We start from the raw sequence: 21,347 nt of genomic DNA on the forward strand, positions 1-21,347 counted from the left end.
TGTAACGGTTATACAATCACGTGAATACCTTTAATGCCACTGAACTTTATACTTCATTGTTATGTATTAATCTGACCTAACAGAATGAAAGGTGCTAACAAAATTTCCTGTTAACTCATTAGTGTAATTTAAAAGTTATTTTTTTTTTTATGTGCAAGAGTATTTTGCTTGCAAGTGCACATGTGCACTGTGTGGGCCTTGTGCCCATGGAGGAGAGAAGTGGGTGCCAGGTTCCCTAAACTAAGGATGCCTAAGGTGAGTCTCCATTTGGGTCCTGGGAACCAAACCCAGCTCTTTGGAAGGAGTAGTAAGTGCACTTAACTGCTTGGGCATTTCTCCAGTCTCTGATTTATTTATGTACCGCAGTCATGTAAACTTCCCTGTCTCTATTTCCTCAGTAGTCAGACAGATTCTTAGGCCTGCCTGCCTGACTCGTATGGAGAGGAGGTGAAGAGAATGAAACAGTGTGAGGAGTAACTCGGAGCACCCCAAAAATACTTGGTTCATTATTTGAAGACACAACTCAATCTCTGACTGTTAATATCTCACTATGAGTTTATTTAAGAGCTAGTAATTTATTTGTAGATATTACTCACTGAACAATGGGTCTAGTAGTCAATTCATTAACCTTTTTCCTACTGAAAACTTAGTTTATACAGTGACTTCACTGTAAAAAAGTGATTGATATTATTTAGTGAATGGTTTCTACGTACATAAAGAATACTGCACTCAGCTGATTATGTGTAAAAAGCACAATCACAAACTATTTCTTGAAATAAACAAAAAAGAAAGATGGTTTCAAGAACAAAGAGAGGGAGGGAGAGGGAGAGAGGCAGAAGATTAAAAGAAAAAACTGTCAAAAAGCTGGCAAAAGACAAAGTATGTGGACTTAGTGTGGTTTTCATCCTTCAAGAATTTACCAATCCAAATCTACTATATTTTATAGTGATTATTTGAGAATACCAAAATGCAATGAGAACATAGGGCTGTGTGGAACAGTGGGCAGGAAGATTTTGAGAGCAGAAAACCTTGGAATCTGCTGAGATCATGTCTCCCAGAAATGACAGGGAAGCTTTATCCATGACACCTCAACAACACAGCTACTTAAATATGATTTGAACAATGACCAATAGACACGCTAGCATGGCAGGGGGAAATTGCATGGGACCCCACTCCTAGATAAATGGTTACAAGCAACTAAGGAATGAGGAAAGTGGGAAATAGCCTTCTTATTAAAGGATGAGCTCCCAATTGGTTGGCCCTGGAATCTACACAAACAAGTAAGACTGGATGGACTGATCAGGTTGTATGTACATACCTGCTTACACACACACATAATTCACTAACAGTAACAGAGACACAGGCTATAATTTCAGAGGGAATGGGGGTTGCAACATGGGAGGAACTGGGAGGAAGAAAGGGGAGAAATGATGTAACTATAATTTACTTTTAGAAGAAAGGAGAGCTGGGCAGTGGTGGTGCACGCCTTTAATCCCAGCACTTGGGAGGCAGAGCCAGGCATATCACTGAGTTTGAGGCCATCCTAGTCTACAGAGCGAGATCCAGGAAAGAGAATCTAAGCCTGAAACTTAAATCTTCCTGAAAATCGTGATGTTGGAATGCGTTTGGTAAGAGTAGCTAGCTTAAACAGCATTTCTATAATTAAGCAAATGAGTTCTATTAACAGAGGAAAGGCTGGAACCAGTTTTTGTTCATTTGATTTTTATAGGTATAAATTCTCTAGTTCCCAATGTAGATAACAGAATGGGGGCTGGTGAGATGGCCGAGCAAGGGAAAGTACCTGCCGCCAAGCCTGACGACTTCAATTTGATCCCTGGAATCCATATAGTTGAAGGAGAGAACTGACTCTGACATTCTCTCATCTTCACACATGGGCTGACACACACACACACACACACACACACACACACACACACACACACACAATTAATGTGAAAAAATTTAGAGGCAAAGTTTTCCTACATTAAAGTAATTTTAAAAATTAAGATACTTCAGCCTAATTATACTGATAAGCTGCTGTTAATAGAGATGTAACCATTATGGTATCACCCAATAAGTACATACCAGTTCTTAAATATCCATGGATACCAAAACCCGTGGATGCTCAAATCTTTTATATAAAATGGTATTTTTCATGTAACGATGCAGTCTCTTGTGTACTTTGTAATTTTCCATTCTTATATTACTTATAACCAGTAATATAATGCAAATGCTGGTTAGCTGTTACATTCCCACGGGTACAGAGAACTGACTAGACTTGGAAATCAGTGTTGATTATGTTAGCTGGTATAATGTACAAAGTCTGTATTTTAAAATCTGATGCACTAATTTATGATTCCTTAAAATAATGTCTCTAAGATCTATAACCATGTATCATTGTCATATTATGACATGAGTTAAGAACAGACAAAACATTTAAGTCTGTATCAGTTAATAAAACCACTGATTCTAGAGAAGTTTTCCATTAACAGAAAGAGTGAAGAACAGTTACACTCTTTTTCCTCAGCTGAGGTGAAGCCATGTCTTCACGACAAGAAACACCTGTTAATAAAGCCACATGCTGTAGGACACCCCTGTAGAGAACCATTTTTTCTCGAGTTGTAAATAGTAAATTCTCACAACTATACTGCAGCTCCAGTGCTTCCTAAAATCACCTGTCTGGGATCCCAGGTTCTCCTTCCTTACCATCCTGTCTCTAAAAGAGTAGACTTCTCCTTTGCTCCAATGCAAAGAGAGGACAAAGTGAAAACACCGCCATTCAGTGTCTAGAGGGGAATGCCGCCTCTGATGCAAAGGGCCGTCCATCCCTGGGGGCTCCCTGCCATCACGTGTGTCTCTGCTAACAGCTGCTTTCCAGGTCTGTAAGAAGGGCCAGTCACTGAACTTAGTAATTTGGAGCAGACTGTTGTTTGGCATTGGTGATCAAGTGTGTCCCTGCTAAAGATAACCCATTCTCATAATGAAGTGTAATTTTCACACACTTCTGTAGGATATTGTTATACCATTTTATATAATGAAATGATCACTCACTTTTTTTTTTTTTTTAAGATTACTGAATTACTAGAAGACATTACATTAAAATTCATTGTAGGAATGTTTAAAATGTTTGGAAGCTCATGAGTGGGCTTCAATTTACAATGAAAAAAAAAAAAAAAACAAACAAAAAACTGAGGAACTCTGAAAAGGACAAACCGAAGGCCTACCTTCGAGATTCTGCCTTCATATTAAAAAATAAAATACAGTAATTGGGGCTGGAGACATGGTTCAGTGAAAAGCACTGGCTGCTCTTCCAGTCCTAGGGGATCTGATGCCTTTTTCTAGTGGGCACCAGGCAGGCACTTGATACACAGACATACAAGCAGGCAAAACACCAATACTCATGAGAATAAAGAAAATAACATGATTCCCCCTGACCCCCTTTTCTAGCTTATTTTAGAGAGCTTTGTTTTGGAGAAAGTATAGTTTTCAATTAAAATATGGTACAAGTATGAAATAATATCCACTATTTCACACAGTTGTTGCTGAAATTATCATTGAAGATCTTTATGATCACTATTGAAAGATTTCAAACTATCATCTTCACGGTCAGACTGAACTATGTTAAAAGAAAGAATCAGGGTTTACCAATTAATTGCTATCAGATGAACAGAAGAAAAACTGGATCAACCCCAGTTCTAGCTGACCAAGGCAGTCGTCCTCAGATTTAGTTTGCAGGTGCAATGGTTTGCCTACCAGCTCAGTGCTCACTCACGCACAGGACTCAGAAGGAGTGTCCTAAGCCAGTCAGCCTCTGCTTGACAGACAGGCAATTTCTCCAATGGCCCCACTAAGTCAGCCATTGACTATGTTCCCTGATCCCTGGTCTAGAGAGTTCAGCTGAACTTAACTGGCCAAGAAGCCACAAAAAGAAAGGTTAAGTTATGATTCAGTTGGATCAACAAGGTATTTTATAGACAAAATACTAGATGGCCAAGTGCCATCATTTCCTCTCAAAGACTTGTATTGTCACCAGTCCATACTTTGGACTTATCTTTGGAGGTTACCTCCTGTGTAGAGGAGATTGAATTTTAAAATAGGAACAAAAAATAATAGATTCAAAATTAATAATTCACAGAAAATACAAAATGTCATTAAGTTAAAAAATCAAGATAGTCTTCCCATTCTTTGGACTTTTAAAACACACAAATTTTATTTATAAAAAGAGAATTAAGTGCCAGCAGGTGATGGTGCATGCCTTTAACTCCAGCACTAGGGAGGCAAAGGCAAGTAGTCCTCTATGGGTTTGGGGACAGCTTAGTCTACAGAGTGAGTTCCAGGACACCCATGGCTACACAGTGAAGCCCTGCCTCAAAAAGACCAACCAACCAACCAACCAACCAACCACCAACCAATCAACCACCAAACAACCAACCAACCAACCAACCAATCAACCAACCAACCACCAACCAACCAATCAACCAACCAACCAACCACCAACCAATCAACCACCAAACAACCAACCAACCAACCAATCAACCAACCAACCACCAACCAACCAAACAACCAAACAAACAAAGGAATGAAGTAACCTGCTCTAATTTATATATATGATAATTACTTCACTATATACTTTATTACTTCAGATTAAAAACATATTTAACAAATAATGAAGAATGAACAGAAGGTAAGAGAAAGAAAAGTAAACTTCATGGAAGGAAATGGACAAGGAGGCAGTAATCATCTCTTTCTTGTACACCCAAGCCTAAAGCTCTGGACGAGAAAGGATTTAAAACGTGTATGGGAAAGGAAGAATGAGTTTCTCTATTTTTAAATGTCAAGCCTTCATTAAAGTTTTAAGAATTTATCCTTTAAAGCAACAGACCTCTATTGAACAAAGGAGAGATGCCACTATCTGCTTCTACTTTGGGAATTTAAATTTCCTGCTTGGAATTATGTCTTTCTTACATGAAGTAACATTTAGTCTGACTATAGCAATAAGCCATGCTACCTAACTGGGAAGCACGATACCATCCTACCACCAGCAACATGAGCCACATGCGCATGTTTAAATATCCCATGAACTACAAACTGTCAAACATGTAATATTCTTACATATGAAAAAAATAAAGACAGAACAACTCTACTCTTTTTGTAGTAATGGATCCCATGAAACACGAGTTTCATCCTGTTAGGAAAGACCTACCTGAATAGCTGAGTTCATAAAACATGTATTTCCCAAGTTACTTAAGCCACAGAGGCCTGGCTGTTCATTGTTTCTTCCAGGTTCTGAATAATCATAGTTCTTATAAGCAGTATATGATGGGAGACAGTAATTTGAGTTTTTCACACTGGAAGAAAAAAAGTATAAAAATGTAGCCAACTGCATCACAATGAAGAGTACTTTAAGCACATGCACGAAATATGTGGTTATCATTAAGTATATTTTACTGAACACTCAACCGGTACATTTTGAGATACCACTTTCAAAGTAACCTCTTTAGTAATTAAGGCATTCTTTATCCAAGCAACAAAGCACCATATCAGGAGCCACATCACTCAATAAAACCCACTGTCCTGTAGTTCTACCCTGGATTAATGGGAGCAGCATCATGTCTCGTTCCACTCTGCATTGCTCCATCGAAATTAAAACATTCAGATTTTAAACACCACCCACAGCAATAAATCATCTCATTAATGTCTCTTTAAGTTAGCCTTCTACAGTAAGGGTGAGAACTGCAGAACCCAGAAGAGTTGGGCTTTAGTTACAGATTAACACTGCGAGGCCCAAGGCCACTGTGACATCACGGTTGAGATGCGCTCAAGATTCTATTTATAGCTTCTAAGCTAGACTAGCAAAATCTAGTACTGAAATGCAGAGAATGGCCTCTCATCAGGAATCAGAAAGGATTGTGTGCCAGGAGCTGCTATAGCTGCTGCAATATTGCACTGTAACTTTATGAACTCAAAAAAAATTGACCAGTATAGTAAATGTTAAAAAACTGCTATAATCTATAATTTAGGAAATCAGAATAATTTTAGAATTAAGAAGTCAATAAGTTAAATCTGTTATTTTTACATAAGTTTATGAGAAAGATGAATTCTTAATTTTTATAGGGTAGCTATTTTATAAGATTATTTATAAGAGTACTTTGGAAACAGTTCAAAAAATCTTATTTTCAGTTCTTTTTATTCATTAGGATGAACCGGGATGCAAATCAAGGTCAAGGGATAAAAGTAAATGATGGTATAAAATAAAATGCAGTTTTACAAATAAACACAATAAATCAGTAACTCCAATAATAAATACTGACTGGCTAGAACTGATTCCTGATATTTAATTTCCTCATAATTTCAAATATTCTGTTTTGTTATTCTGCACATTACACTCCCACTAGATTGGAATGGTTTAAAAGAACTACAGCGCTGCTTATTCTACAAAGGTTTTTAGTAAACATATGCACACCATACCCAACAGACAACAGGAAACGTCAACAGCCCAAGAGTAGACACAAGTGCTGGGAGCTTGTCGGCAGACGGGGTCGTCAAGAGGCCCGGGAGTCGTCAAGGACAGCTCCTGTTACTCATGTCAGCCTTTGCAGCACTTTCATGGAATATACTAATTTTTAAGAATGGAAAATATCCCAGTTCTTGTCTTTAGGTTTAGAAACACCACTTAGAGCTTGGCTGAGGCACATTATAGGAAAGTTTCTTCTTTCTTATAAAGTACAGCTATAGTTTACTTAAAATCTTTTTCTTTACTTATTTTGAAATCGACTTTGTTAGTGAATTTGGTCAACAGAATGTGATCTGAGTTTTATCTCTGGCCCTGAGTGGAGACAACATTCTAAATAGTGGTTCTTAACCTGTGGGTCATGATCCCTTTGACAAACCTCTAGTTCCAAAAAATATTTACATTACGATTCAGTAGCAAAATTATAGGTATGCAATAGCAATGAAAATAATTTTAGGGTTGGGGTCAGCACAACACAAGGAGCTGTGTTACAGGCTAGCCTGTAATGGAAGAGGGAAAGCCACTGCCTAGTAAAGGTCACAGGATTACAAAAGTCACTGCCCCTTTCCTGCCACTTGACGGGGAAGGCCATGCCTTAGGAAAGCTACGGTGTCTGAAGACATGTTGAAATGATTCTCTTCTCTAATCAGACAGTCATACAGACACCAGAGGACCTGCTCTGATGCGGTTGCTTATAGATCTTCATTGCCAAGCCTGTCTGCTCTCCTGACCTGTCATATTCTCTCTCTCTTCTGATACTATCCTAACTCCTAAGCACATCTGCGCCAGCAGTCAGGGAACCTCATTTTTCCTGGAAGGACTCCATACCTCTAACAGCTCATTTGCAGACTTACCTCTAACTCAGACAAGCACACTTTCTCCTTTTACCCAGTTCTATCCCCACAGCTGAAGCTGAGACTTTCAGCTTGGTTACCCTCTTGTTTTCTCTTCCATTCTAATACAATCCCATAAAACTCGCCTTTAGATTTCTCGTAAGTGTGTTTGTTCAGACTATGACTATTTTTAGTGCTTAAAAAATATACACCTCCCTCTTAGCAACAACAAAAATATCAACTCCCTGGCTTTCCAAAAAGAATCCACTGTAAGATTAAATGAAAATATCAAGGCCCAGAGAAAAAGAACCTTGATGAACTAAGACTCACAAACACTGGACTTAAGGCTTTAGCTTTGAATTTAATTACAAATAGATAAACAGAATTCAAGTTTCTTTTTTTAATTACTAGCCATCTAACTTATGTTTTCTTTTGTTCTATAGTCCTAGTAAGTAAAGACTCACCAAGTACCTGTTAGGAATTGAATGTATCATCACTCAGAATGTAATTAAAATCAAGACCTCCTACAGTTTTTAAAGAGGCCTGTATTTCTTAGACATTTCTACACATGATAGAGTAGAAAAAACAGATACACTCTGGCTGTGAAATTTAAGTAGCCAGAGCAAAAGATCAAAGTACCCTCACTACATACTCATGAGTGCGAATGTGCGTGCATGTACACACACACACACACACACACACCCACACACACACACACACACACCCACCAATTAAAGCACATCCCTGAAGTATATATTCAGCTATCTTTCCTTAGATGTTGGAAATTTTTTTTTTTTTTTTTTTAAGCTGAGGACTGAACCCAGGGCCTTGTGCTTGCTAGGCAGGCGCTCTACCACTGAGCTAAATTCCCAACCCTGGAATGTTTTTAATTCATTAGGACAAACATGAATGAAAACCAAGATCTTATACCTTATAGCAGCTTTCTGGTTGTTTTAAAAAATCTGAATCTCTTCAGAGGTGTCTGTACTTTGGTTTAAATGCAGGATCAGTATAATGCTCACCCAAAGATTAAGACCGTCTACATGCACAATGCTGATCCGTGTTATGCATTTTAACTGCACAGAGGACCTGTCCTGGTCAGTACAGTAGCAGCCGTGTGCACACCTAACAGAATACTTGCACACTGGAAAAGCTTTCCTAGGCCTCATGGAAGCTTCTGCTTCTCTGTTTTGCTAACAATTGAAAGGTAGCCATCATCTTTAAACACTATTTTGAAAGATTAAGCTTACAGAAGCATTAGTAAGAATTTTAATACTGTACTGTGATAATACTGTATTGTAAATCCTCTTTAATGGCGATATGTGGAAATAGAAAGTTTTGTACATCTGACTTTTTTAACTTTCTGATTGACTTTTCAATTAGTATTGGTGTCTGACATCATAAACATATATTTAATCATGCTCACTTCACAGTTAACAAAAACATGTTCACCTTGGTCATTCAGCAAAAACAGATGGCAAGTTCTAGAAGATCACCAAGTCTACAGTTATTGCAATGACTTAATCTCATACAAGGTATCATTTTAATTTCAAAAGAAAGACAAATTAACAAAACACCTACTTTGATATGGAATGTTAAAACCTAGATCATTAAAATAGCTTTAATAGCAGCAATGTTAGTAATATTATCAAATACAATAAGGCAGAAAAATAAAGGTAATGAAACCATTAATAGTAAAAAATTAGCATATTTAAAAAATGTTCATTAATTGTAAGAGGCAAAAATATTTTATGACCTAAAAAGTAACATTACTGTACAGGGTAAATGAACTGTATTCTAAAAACAGACTTGACAGTTTTTTAAATAAAAACACTTTATTAAACTTAAATTGTGAGTGTACTTTATCACAGTTATAATAAAACTGTTATCTATGGAAATGAAACTTTACCTCTTAGTGAAGTTATCAGTTTATAATAATTTTAGTCTTGGACTTGTAAATATGTTTCATATAATCCTGTGTATCTTCTATTCTTAATATATAATTAAGTCTACAGTATAATCACAAACTTTAATATACGATTTAATTCTGTAGACCAAGTCCACATACATGAAGTTTGATACTCCATTACCTAGACAGGTCTCTATCTTGTTGACCAACTTGTAGTGAAACTACACTATTTCCATCTAGTCTTTGCCTACTATTGATCCACAAGTCCAGTGAAACTGAAGAAACAAACCTTATGTCAAATAATTACTTAAATGTATTAATTCAAGTTTAAAAAATTAAAACAAAACAAAGCTCCCTAAATTACTTCTGTTCATTACTCAGAAAGGGAAGTCAGACATATACAGGACTTACTTTCAAGCTCACAAATGCTCACAGCAGTTCCTCAGGAGGGAGTTCCTACCACAAGTCCCTAAAATAATCTCCAGATTTCCTAAGGAGTTTCTCTTTTCAGTGGTTGAGATTAGAGTACACTATGATTTTTTTTTTTTTTTTTTATGAAGGGAGAAAATCAGACAAAAACAGAGAAACAAGAAACCACATATACCATCACAATGACTCCAGTCAAAACACAGTCTATTGTCAATACTAGACATGTTAAAATTGCTTTAAAAATGAATATAAGGGCATAAGTTTTATAGTAGATGTGGGAGCCATCTGAATGCAACTGGTACAAATATAAAATTTTATCCCCTAAAAAAGTAATTTTGATGAATCAAAATACATGTAAAATACAAACTGGGTGATAAAATATTTCTTTCTTGAGAAGCTATTCCTACTGGTATGTATTTTTACGTGGAAGAGAAAGAAATAAAACATCTGGATAGTCACACCTTCATGCTTTACTATTATACTATAGTGTAATACTAACATATAGTATACATAATTCTTATGAATTATGAAATAAAGATATGTTTTAAACTTGCTTGATCTGAATTGGGAAACTTATTACTAAAGAAATGTATCACTATTACAACTACTCAGAAGAAAGCCTTACACGAATAGAAATCATAGTTTAATTTTTTATGGTTGTAACTTACCAACGAAGTAGAGGGGAGCTTGACATGTAAAATATTTATACTCAATTCCTTTTATTGCCCAGTTATATTATTTAGTTTTCTGTTCCAGGAAATCTCTAACCTTTATGAATTTGATATCTATCCTTTTTTAAAAAGTGTTTATTTTTCTTAATTTCTTTACCTTCTTTTAAATGCTTGATAATAATCTTGGATTGAAGGTTCTGAAGAAAAACCATCCAGAAAGCTAGGCAATTTTGGATGGCATTTCTTGAATAACTGAAACATTTTTCATTGCTTAGAATGCTTTGTGGTGATATCAAATCTTTTACATATAAAGATGTTCTGGGTTGTCGGACTGTATGTGTATTCTTGGATGAAATTGTGCTGTTTACATTTTCTATTTTTGTAGTGTGTTACAGAACTAACCTTTCTCATTATTTTTCCCCTTTAAAATGATCTTAGCTATTATTATCACTTAAAATCTAGATGTGTCAGGGTCACTTTACCAAGTTCCTTCAAAACATGAGGATTTTAACAAGGAAGTTTAACTCATAAATGTAATTATGATTTATGATTACTTAAAAAACTGCTTTAGTGTTTTCAAATTTATAAGTTAGATGCCATTGTGAAGTACACTAATGTGTAAGCCATCTGAACTGTGAAAGTAACACATAACCACAAGGTACATAACATACCCATTAATAAAGATGGATAATATATTTGGATAAAAGTTCTCATTCACTGGTTGAGCAAATTACAATGAAAATGGTTTTCTTTTTACTTTTTCACTAAGATAAAATTGGTTTTGCTAGTGAGATCGTTCGGCAGGGAAAATGCTTGGCATATAAGCCTGGTGACCTGATTTCACCCTGAAACCCACTGAAGGTGGAAGGGTGAGCGGACTCCACAGCAGTGTGATTATCCAGGCAGCACACCCAGAGTGAGATGTTATAGGAAGGGCCGAGTTGACTTTCAGTTTCTTAAAAGAAGCAGTGAAGCACATATTTTCACAAGCTATATAATTTTAAATATCATGTATTATGGAGAAAAGAAATCACTAAGGAAAATTGCTTTTTCTGTAGGATCTGCTCTCCAGCTAAGAATCACTGACACGTGGGTGGGGTGATTTATTACGGGTGACTATCAGACCTAGAAGACACATGAGATTTATATTCGTCCTATAAACTTGAGTTGTAACAAAGTCCTATGAAAATTTCAATAACTAGAATCTAAATTTTAGAATATAAAAATTTTCAGCCATTATATACTATCCTGTATTAAATCAAGTAGTTTTTTTAATGTGTTTTATTTCTAGTGAAGTGACTCTTGGAAGAACTGACCAGTGATTTAAAAGAAAGCACATTTTGATTCATGAAGACTTTTACCCTAAATTTGCAACCTTAACAGGGCCAACCAGTCAGAGAAAGAGTTTAAGATGCAGTGCTTACTTTCTGCTGTTGATGTTGTTATAATTATTTGATAGAGATGAAGGAGAGATCTTTGGTAAAGCTGAAAAATTGGATGCACCTGGGGACCTTTAAAAATATGAAAATGTCAAATTAGATAAAAAATGAAGAATTACAAAATTATGAAATAAAGAAAAGAAACAGATGACAATGTTTGTAATAAATGAATGCTGGAAAACATGTTTTATGGTCAAAATAATTATATATATTTGGTTTTTAATTTTCAATATATTTTTCCTTTGAAGTACAATAGTACACAAGGGAACTTTTTCAAACAAAATTTATGAAATTATAAAACTTGATATTATTCTTATAAATCCACTAACTCAATATATTCATTTCTCAGGGTAACAATTACTAATATTTTACGACCATTTTCTGTGCTTTTAACAGAATGAGGCAGGCTCCTTTACTTCCTTAGCAGGTACCGGGACACTGTAAGTACACACAGTACTGACACAGGGCTCAGAGAAAGTTAACCATTCATCAATCCTGAAGTCAGGGGAGAAAGAAGAAGAAAAGTCCAAACATAATCCCAAAAAGCAGAATTTGGCCAAAAGTGTCTCTGGAAAAACTGAAGACCATATATATGACTATATGATACACACTTCATTAATTCACAATCTTTCAGGGTGGGGGAATTTCTACCATGACTGGCTTTTAGACAGTAAATGTATGTTAAAGGCAGACAGGAAGATCAATAAATAAGAAAGGAAGTACATAAAGGCGTTTCAAAGATTCAATTTCTTGAGTTCTGTAATCATTACATTTCCTATGAAATATCTAGCTGGGAGCTGGGAAAGCTGTGCTGTGCCAAATCAGTCACAGTAAACTCTAAACAAGGCCCAAAGTGATGTACTTTTGTACTATTGTACTTTTAAAAATTAACCTCCACCACCTGGGTGCTAACAAACAGTGACTTGGTCAACAGGCAGGACAATAATCTACAAAATTTACCTCAAGTAATTTAATCTTTATATACACACATGAAATAAGTGCTGCACAATAAAATTTCTTAAATATAAGAAAAATACTTCTGAAGTTCAAACGATAAAAGAAATCCTAGTAGGAACTGCATTTCTTTGTGTAAAGGTTCTTTTTGCTACTGAAAACTGCATATTGATGGGTTCCTGAAGTCAGATACCTTCCCAACAGGAGCCTCTTCATAGGAAAGTATTTCAGAGGACTGTACTGTACTGAGCTAAAATAGAAATATAATCAGCTAAGTTTTAAGAGCACATATAGTCAAGGACACACTTTTAAGCTTGAATGCTGCTAATATTTTACCTAGTACTTTTCAAACATTAATAAAAATAATTCTTTGCCTTTTGATAATAAAAGTTTGTTGGTTTTTGAGATAGGGTCTCAATACAGAGCATCCACTAGGCTGCCCTCAAGCTCAGAGACCCACCTGTCTCTGCCTCCCAAGTTCTGAGTTGAAGGTACAGTACATACCACTATACTGGCCACTATAAGAATTTTTAAGCAGGGGAAAAATCTAATAGGGTTAGAATTTGAGTTGCAGCAATGAATTAAATATGTTAAATTTTCAAAACTTGATTCAGCACAATTTTCCAGAAATCCCTTCTATTTTACTTTCAGTTAAAGTATGAAAATAAAAATATACTTCATTTAATCAAGCAGAGACATATGTTTACACATATATTTCCTAACTGTCTAGAGCTTTTACTATTGAGTAACTGAACTTATAGGTTATATTAAAAAAGGAAAAAAATATCGGAGTTAATTTGCATTTTCATAGTAATTTCTATGAAGTTCGCTCAACCACTCATCATGAATTAAACAATTCTTATATGCTTCATTTTCAGGGAGTCTGAGAATATACAAAGATACAGTTCCTCATCTCAAGCAGGTCTGCAGTCTAGTGGGGAAGAATGACATCAGCATTAAGTGCTTTAACAACTTCTAATACAGAATTCTCTAAGTGGGACAGGAAGTAGCTTAAAAAATGATATGCAGTAAGAGGTATATGTAGTAGTTACGATTATTTAAGGTACAAAGAACAGTATATGCAAATGTGTGGGACTGTAGAAATAACTGTGTTTGGAGAATTAACAGTCAATTGACCCTGGCTGAAATAGGAGGTATACAGTGGTAAGAAGAGGCCGCAGTAAGATATGTACGTTAATAAACAGCTTTTGTGTCCTATGAAGGAATCAGAATTTCACCCAACTGATGGGACATATTACAGATTTTAATAAGGACCATCGACTCAATCAGATGTATATTCTAGTGAGATTACTTACTGGGGGAGAGAAATACAGTAATGAACAGAACATAGATTAGGAAACTATCAAGCTGACAAAGGGGGAATTCAATAAAGGCTGAAACTAAGAAGTGGAGTGAACAAGGGCAACACGTGTGTATTTAAGAAGCAAGTCAAAAAAATACTGTCCATGGACTCAGGGAACCAAGGACAGAGACCCTTTCATGGCATCTGTGAGGTTAAAATTATTTTCTTAATACTGAGACAGTATTAAAACGTCATTTGGTAGCTTTTGCTGGCTATTCAAAGTCAACGTCAGGTCAAACTACTGGCACGTGTACATGGAGCAAAGTGCACTACCACAACCTAAGAGTGAAAAACAATTTCACCTAAGAACATCCATCACCGTGTGACTAAGCAAATCAAGACTGTATTACACCCTGACTCTTAAAAACACGTCCAAGTTCATTTTTAATGACGTCTAGGTATGTGGATGTGTGTATAGGTATGTGCACGAGACTGCAGGTGCCGAGGAAGCAGAAGCCAAACGTGTCAGATCCTTGACACTGGAGTTACAAGACGCTTAGGGAGCACTGGAGAGGGAGGGCTGGGAACCCAGCTCTCTCCGCAGCTCACTCTGCTTCTTATAAATACTGTATGTGTCTGCCCAAACGTTGGAAGGCTGCACACAGCAGATGTGCTCCACTCGGAAGGGAACACAAATCTGAACTGCAAGTGTAACTTGTCACTCAGCATCACTCTCTCTAGTTTGTGTGTGAAGAACTGAATGACTTGCAGCCCCTGAGCTGTGAAGACCTAGGAGACATTTTCTTAAAAACAGGTAGAGGAAGTCTGACAAGTGAAAATATTACCAATGGTGACAAAATCTGAATTTCCAAGTAAAATCTCTGTGAATGCTGACTTTCCAACCACAATGTTAAGTTCAGACTTTTCTCAAAAAATTGATTTTTAAAATGTGAGTTTACAAGAAATTTACATCATGAAACATATCGGTGTTCTGAAGGTCTGTATAACTCAGTGACTATTTTTTAATTGACCATTCATTATGCATAGTTAAATATAGATTTTAGTGTAAGGCTACAAGCCATTGATATACTTTAGATCTCCATTTTGCAATCAGTCTTTTGAAACATATACCCCGCTGTCAAGTTTTGGTTCATCTGAAAGTTCTTTCCAACTAACTACCTGTCTATTCAGAGCTAAATTCTTCCAGGCACTTCATCCAGTCCATCACAGTGAACTAACTACATGAGAAGTCTGAGAGTAGCTGCCACTTCTTAACCAGATAGTCTGAGTGTACTAAGCACACTTCAGGGTAGGTGCAATGCCCAGCAGTAGATGGCCAACAGAAAATGAACATAATGGTATTTTTGTAGACTTTTTTTTTTCTTTTTGCCTCATTTGGCTTTGTTTTGGCTTTTTATTTTTGTCTTATTGATCTTTTGTTTGTATATTATTGTTTCTATTTTAAGTGTTTTTGTGGTTTTATGTGTTTTTCTTTTGTTTGCCTAGCAAAAGTATTTTAATGCTATTTCTGAAGGCCTTCATTTTTAAAATAGTTAACATTATAAACATGTTACTGATATTAAAATAATTGTTAAATATTGTTACTCATAAATATTTTACATTTCAATGTATTAAAATCAACTGATAAAACCCACTTAAAAAGAAGTTCTTTGAGCCAGGCGGTGGTGGTGCAGGCCTTTAATCCCAGTACCTGAGAGGCGGAGGCAGATGGATCTTTGTGAGTTTGAGGCTATCCTGGGCTACAGAGCAAGTTCCAGGACAGCCAGGGCTACACAGAGAAACTCTGCCTCAAAGGGGGAGGCTAGAAACTTTGAAGACTAACAGGATACTAATAGCACTGGGTAGGAAACACCATTTCACAGGTGAGATGTGATGTGAGAAGTGAGATGTGCTAGTTAGATGAGAAAAGTGACTGAGGAATTGGGAGCCTGGAATGGCGCCTGGTAAAACCAATATAAGAAATGTATATATTTAAGTATGCAAAATAGAGAACAAATATCTGGTTCAAACTGATGTGGTGTCATGTGTGACATTCAAGAAGAACAGGAATTTAGATAAAATTAGAAGTTTATTAACATTGGCTTGCATTAGGAGAAAGCTGATATTAATATAGCATCTGTGACTGTTTACTGACTTTGGGTGCCTATTACGGATGAAAGAAGATCTTTACATTCAGAAGATTATTAATATATTTAAAACATAAGCATAGCTGCTGCATAGACTCAGTGAAGTCAGGGAGAAGCTCATACATCACAAGTGAATGATTCTCCCCAGAGAAATAAGGACTTTATTAAATTGTGAATGGGACTAAGGACAGTTTTGGAAAAAGCTACCTGTCTAGAATGCAGGCAGGGGGTGATGGTAGTACACCAAAAACAAGAAAAAAAACTCAAAGAGGCATTGGAGGAAATCAATGGTTATTCTCTAATGTGGTGAATTGTCTTATGTTCATGAAGAAATGACATTAGAAAGGAAACAAATAAATTAGTATCTACCATATGCATAGGAAAAAGGAAGTAATAAAGAAACCGGAATGAAAGGTCTAGGATGCAGTGACACAAAAACATAGGCGAATGCTAACTACCAAGGAAAACTAGAGCAAGAGTGGTGCATGCAGACAGCAGATGAAGAATTATGATAAATGAAGACAGTTCGTGCCTTCTAACTGAACTGCTGAACCACATTTCACATAGCTCATTCTACCTAAGATGTAGTTAGTGCCACATTGTTTATAAGTCAACTAGTTTACTGAAGGTGACCAGTGACACTTAGCTCCCGCTTTTGATCTAATTTGAAAATTACACTCTTCGTTTTCTAATGGCTTTCTACAGAAGAGAAAGGAAATGTATGGAACACTACATATCGACTGACTAGAGATCAATCATTTACCTAGCAGTAAACTAATTTTGGTCAGTGTAGACTAGGTATAATATAAGGCAGTGCATTCTTCTCTTTGAAAAATCAGATAGGTAAGATGTCAATTTAGCTTAAGTGGTTTGAATAAACCTTATTTAACACTCCAATGTTTGTTGAGTCTGAATTTTATGTCCAATGTGATATTTCAATTAAATGTGTATAGTTCAGTACAAAGTTGACCTTCTTCATGAGGAAAATATAACTTATCAACTTGTTCTTGTTGAATTAACTAAATATTTAACATACATTAAAATCTAACACCACAATGTTCAACAGCTAAAATGTAGCTAACTTTGCCAAAGCAAAACAGTCATCCTAACTTTATGAAATCTAATGACAAAGTTAGCCAAACAAAAAATAACACCAATCATAAACTCTCCATATTTCTACCAATTATTCCAAAACAAGTTCTTAAAGAAAAACTTGAATCTCTTCAAATATTAAATGTTTTTACTTTGTGATTACTTCTATTCAGAAACATTTTTGCTGTGTGCCTCCTACTAGCCAAGAAGGGGTCGTAGGTACTCAAAAGAGTTTAAGATAATTTATTATTCAAATCCACAGTTCTTATCATGCTCAAACTCTGGCTTCTTTTCTGTTATTTCCAACACATTTTTGGTTTGGTTGTTCCCTCATCCTACATATTAGAAATCTGAGCAAAAGCCATTCCATAGCTGCTTCTTTATAAGAACTATGTGAATAAGGAAAATGTAACAAATGTAGAGATCCCAGTACAATTTAATTGTTAAAATAAAATGGGTACATTATTGTGTGTTAAGTTTCCTAATAGGTCCTTAGTTTTAACCCAGTTAAGTCTATGCCCTATTTACTCTTTTGGCTCTATAATGGTGTTTATTCTCTAAAAATGTTCAAAGAAGTGCTTGATACAGCTGGTGTAGAAAAACAGAAACAATTACCAGTCACCTACATGCTTAATATATATCCTCCCAAAAAAGTGGTAGGTGATTGCACTACTCAGAATATTTCTTCTTTCCTTGCAGAATTCTGCAAAAATACTACAACACTGGTTGTAGTAAGTTTATTATGTGATTAAGTTTATGCTTTATAGTTTTAGTTATCAATTTAGAATTCTGTTAATAAGAACATCACACAGTGCAGGAAACAATGCAAGAGTAAGAATTATTGGCATGGAATGATGGCTCAGCTGTTAAAAACACTTGATAGTCTTGCAGGACCTGGGCTCAGTTCCTCACATCTACACAAGTGTTCACAACCATGCATAACTTTCATGCCAAGGGGAATCTAATACTTTCTTTTGTTCTCTGCAGGTACCTGGCACACTTGTGATGCATACATGAACATGTAGGCATGTCAGTCACAACATAAAAGAGTTACTGGCATTGTTTATCTTTCAGTCACACATGCTTTAACCAGTTGATGGTAAATTCCTCTGGTGTTTACTTTTTACTTGTCCATGGAAACACAGAAGTATCAACGGCTCTCCACCTCTTCACCAAGTATCTTCTCACATGTCCTTTTATCAGCATTATTTAGTAATAATGAATTAAATTCTAATGTTATCTTCACAAAAGGCAATTTTTTAAACTATTTTTTACTATTCCTGAAAACCAATTTAGTTTTCTTATTATGTAACTACAATTATTTCAAAATGCTTTAAATTATTACACCTAAATGAAACAACAGAGAAAAAAATACAATAGTGCAATACAGTCAGAAACTAGTGAGCTCCACAACCTAGAGCCACAGCTCAGGAATAAAGAATTAACTTCCATTGTAGTGTTGTTGTTGTTGTTGTTGTTAAGTAAGAGTTAACTTATTGATGTAGTTTTCTTCTTAGGAACCCCAAGGCTTCCACAATTATTTTACTTTAACATTTCTTATTTTAAGGTAACATAGACTTGGCTATCAATGAATTTCCAATCATTTAGGATCACTAATGCTCTTGTCTTTGCAAAGCAGAGAAAAGTTACAATACAAAATTTAGAGACGAAAACCAGTTTAAAGGTAAAACTGGAAAAGACTGTTTTGTGAAGTGTAAAAAATTGGATACTCAAAGCTGGATTATACATGCAAGTTCTAAAGCAACTCATAAGCACAGAACATTTTAAATATATATATATATATATATTGTGTGTGTATAAGTTAAAACACCAAATTATATGTTGGTATTTAGCAGGAAAATTTAATTGAATAGTTTGAGTGCTTCTTAGATTTTCAGATTTCTAACAGATTTTAGGTTGCTTTCCATACTAATTAAAATATATTTAAATGTTTTAAGTAAAATTATATTTATTCCTTAGTATTTATAATAGTTAACATTTCCTTTAAGTGGCCCCTAAAATTTATGGTTTAATATAAATGTTAATGGTTTCCATATGATCAAAATGGGCCTGGGAAAACTGGCCTACAGGCAAACCTGTATTGCATTCATGACTGATGTGGGCAGGCCCTGTTTACTGGGGACAAAGCCACCCCTAAGCAGGTGGTCACAGACAGCATAAGAGAAGGCTAAACAAGCCTTGTCCAGCATGTCAGTGAACAGCATCTCTCCATGCCTCCTGGTTCCTTTTTTGAATTCCTCAAGTTGCTTTTGGTCATGGTGTTTTACCAGACCAATAGAAACCCTAAGCCACCCCTAAAAGAACCCCAGACTGTAAAACCAAACCAAACCCGACTGCTCATCTGTATTATAAACTAAACTTGCACACAGTTATACGAGTTTGTTGGAAGCAGTCTTTGGAAGTAAGGAGCTCCCTGTCTTAGACAGGCATGTTTATTCAAGCATCCTCTAAAACACCCTGTCATGGATCAGGCTGGCCTTCTGCTCTGTCACAGCGAAAAAGGAGAAAGGCTAACAGCTAAGGGTAGTGAAAACACTGCACTTCAGAAGATAACTGAGAGAAAGACATTTCCAGCAGGGTTACAACTGCAGCCTCTGGCATAAAGATGCCTGTGGCAGGAATGAGAACTGGGAAGCTCATCCAGGGAGATGCTCGGCCCTGTCCGAAAACCTCTCTAGTAGACTGTTTCAGAACAACTGGTGGCCCTACTCATTTCTGTTGGATGTGATTATGTCCAGTTTGATGATGTCACTTACCTGCTATTCTTCTACTCTTGCCCCTACAGGTCTAATAAATGCAATCATCTAAATCCATTATATTATATTATTATATTGCAGATTATTCTCCAGAAAGAATATCCAGATGTTCAGACAGCCTAACTGCCAGGTGGTAATACACTACCGTACCACACATCTTGAGTTAGACATCTCTTTTTCACCTCACTTGTTTGTCACAGGCCATTGCCTTCTGTTTTGTTCTGGCTAGTGTGACATCAGGTCTTTTACTTAGCATTGTACTAATTCTCAGTTACCTTCTAAACAAATTTAGGCATCCTTATTTACAGTTATGCTGCTTTATTTTCTACAGTTTAGTATTAGTATATACCAGAGCTCACAGATGTATAGCTTATTAAGTAAATATAAGCCTTTAGCTTTCTATAAAAAAAACTTTACTGCAATGTAATTATACCTCTGTGCTAACAATGCTCAGGCTGCTGCTTGCATGCTACATCAGCACAGCTGCAAATCACATGATCCAAAAATGGAAGGTCTCTATCAGTTACCCTACTAAGAAAAGGTCACTGACCCCCTAGGCATGGAAAAGGTCCATTGCCAATCTGCTCAGTTTCCACAGCTTTCAGCAGTTTGTTGATCTAGATTTTTTTTTTTTTTGAGTTTATCATGTATCATGTAACTACAACATTTTCCCCCTTCTAGCCTTCTCATATACTGCTCCATTTTCCTTTAAACTCATGGCCTCATCTTTCACTATTTCATATGCATATATATATATATGTGTGTGTGTATGTATGTATGTATGAATGTGTATACATATACATACACAATATATGTATGTGTATGTATATACATGTATTCTACATGTCTACATGTCATTTTTTAATGTATGTTTTCAGGGGAGATCATTTAGCACTGAACAACCATTTGGTGGGTTCTTCCCATCTAGATTTTTATGTAGATTATCTGATCATTAGTGTTACAAGGCCCTTCCATATTATGTGTCAATAGTGAATTTATCTTCTGTCTTAATTGAAGTATGTTTAAATTTTACAATGAAATACGTTGTTTACTGCTGATTTTGGCCACATAGGCTTTCTTAAACTAGGAAAATTTTCTTTTATCATTACCTTTCTAGGATTCTTTACATACACAAGGGAAAACATCAAATGTTTTATATTTGGTAAGTTGTCATTTGACCATACAAGACACATCTGGTGTACATTTTGCATTGACCAATATGTAAACTTTTGTTGGCAACCTTACTAAACTGGTGGGTACTCTAGCTGTACTTCCACGTACC

General features: G+C 35.8%; 1 protein-coding gene across 3 annotated transcripts in view; it reads right to left on the minus strand.

Moving 5' to 3' along the window:
* Positions 1-21,347, minus strand: part of Usp15 (ubiquitin specific peptidase 15) — a 95,150-nt gene that overhangs the window by 29,956 nt on the left and 43,847 nt on the right. For 2 of the 3 annotated variants that reach the window (XR_004943279.1, XM_036169852.1), the window contains exons 7-8: positions 11,778-11,864; positions 5,204-5,348 (exon numbers count right to left, since the gene is read on the minus strand). Coding sequence is in view for 2 of the 3 variants with exons in the window: in XM_036169852.1 (XP_036025745.1) it covers positions 5,204-5,348; positions 11,778-11,864 (232 nt within the window). In the remaining variant the exon portion in view is untranslated. The remainder of the gene's footprint in view (positions 1-5,203; positions 5,349-11,777; positions 11,865-21,347) is intronic. The other variant, XM_036169853.1, reaches the window with a different exon arrangement.

The sequence above is a fragment of the Onychomys torridus genome, chromosome 20 (genome assembly GCF_903995425.1).
Source record: "Onychomys torridus chromosome 20, mOncTor1.1, whole genome shotgun sequence".
NCBI classification, from domain to species: Eukaryota; Metazoa; Chordata; class Mammalia; order Rodentia; family Cricetidae; genus Onychomys; species Onychomys torridus.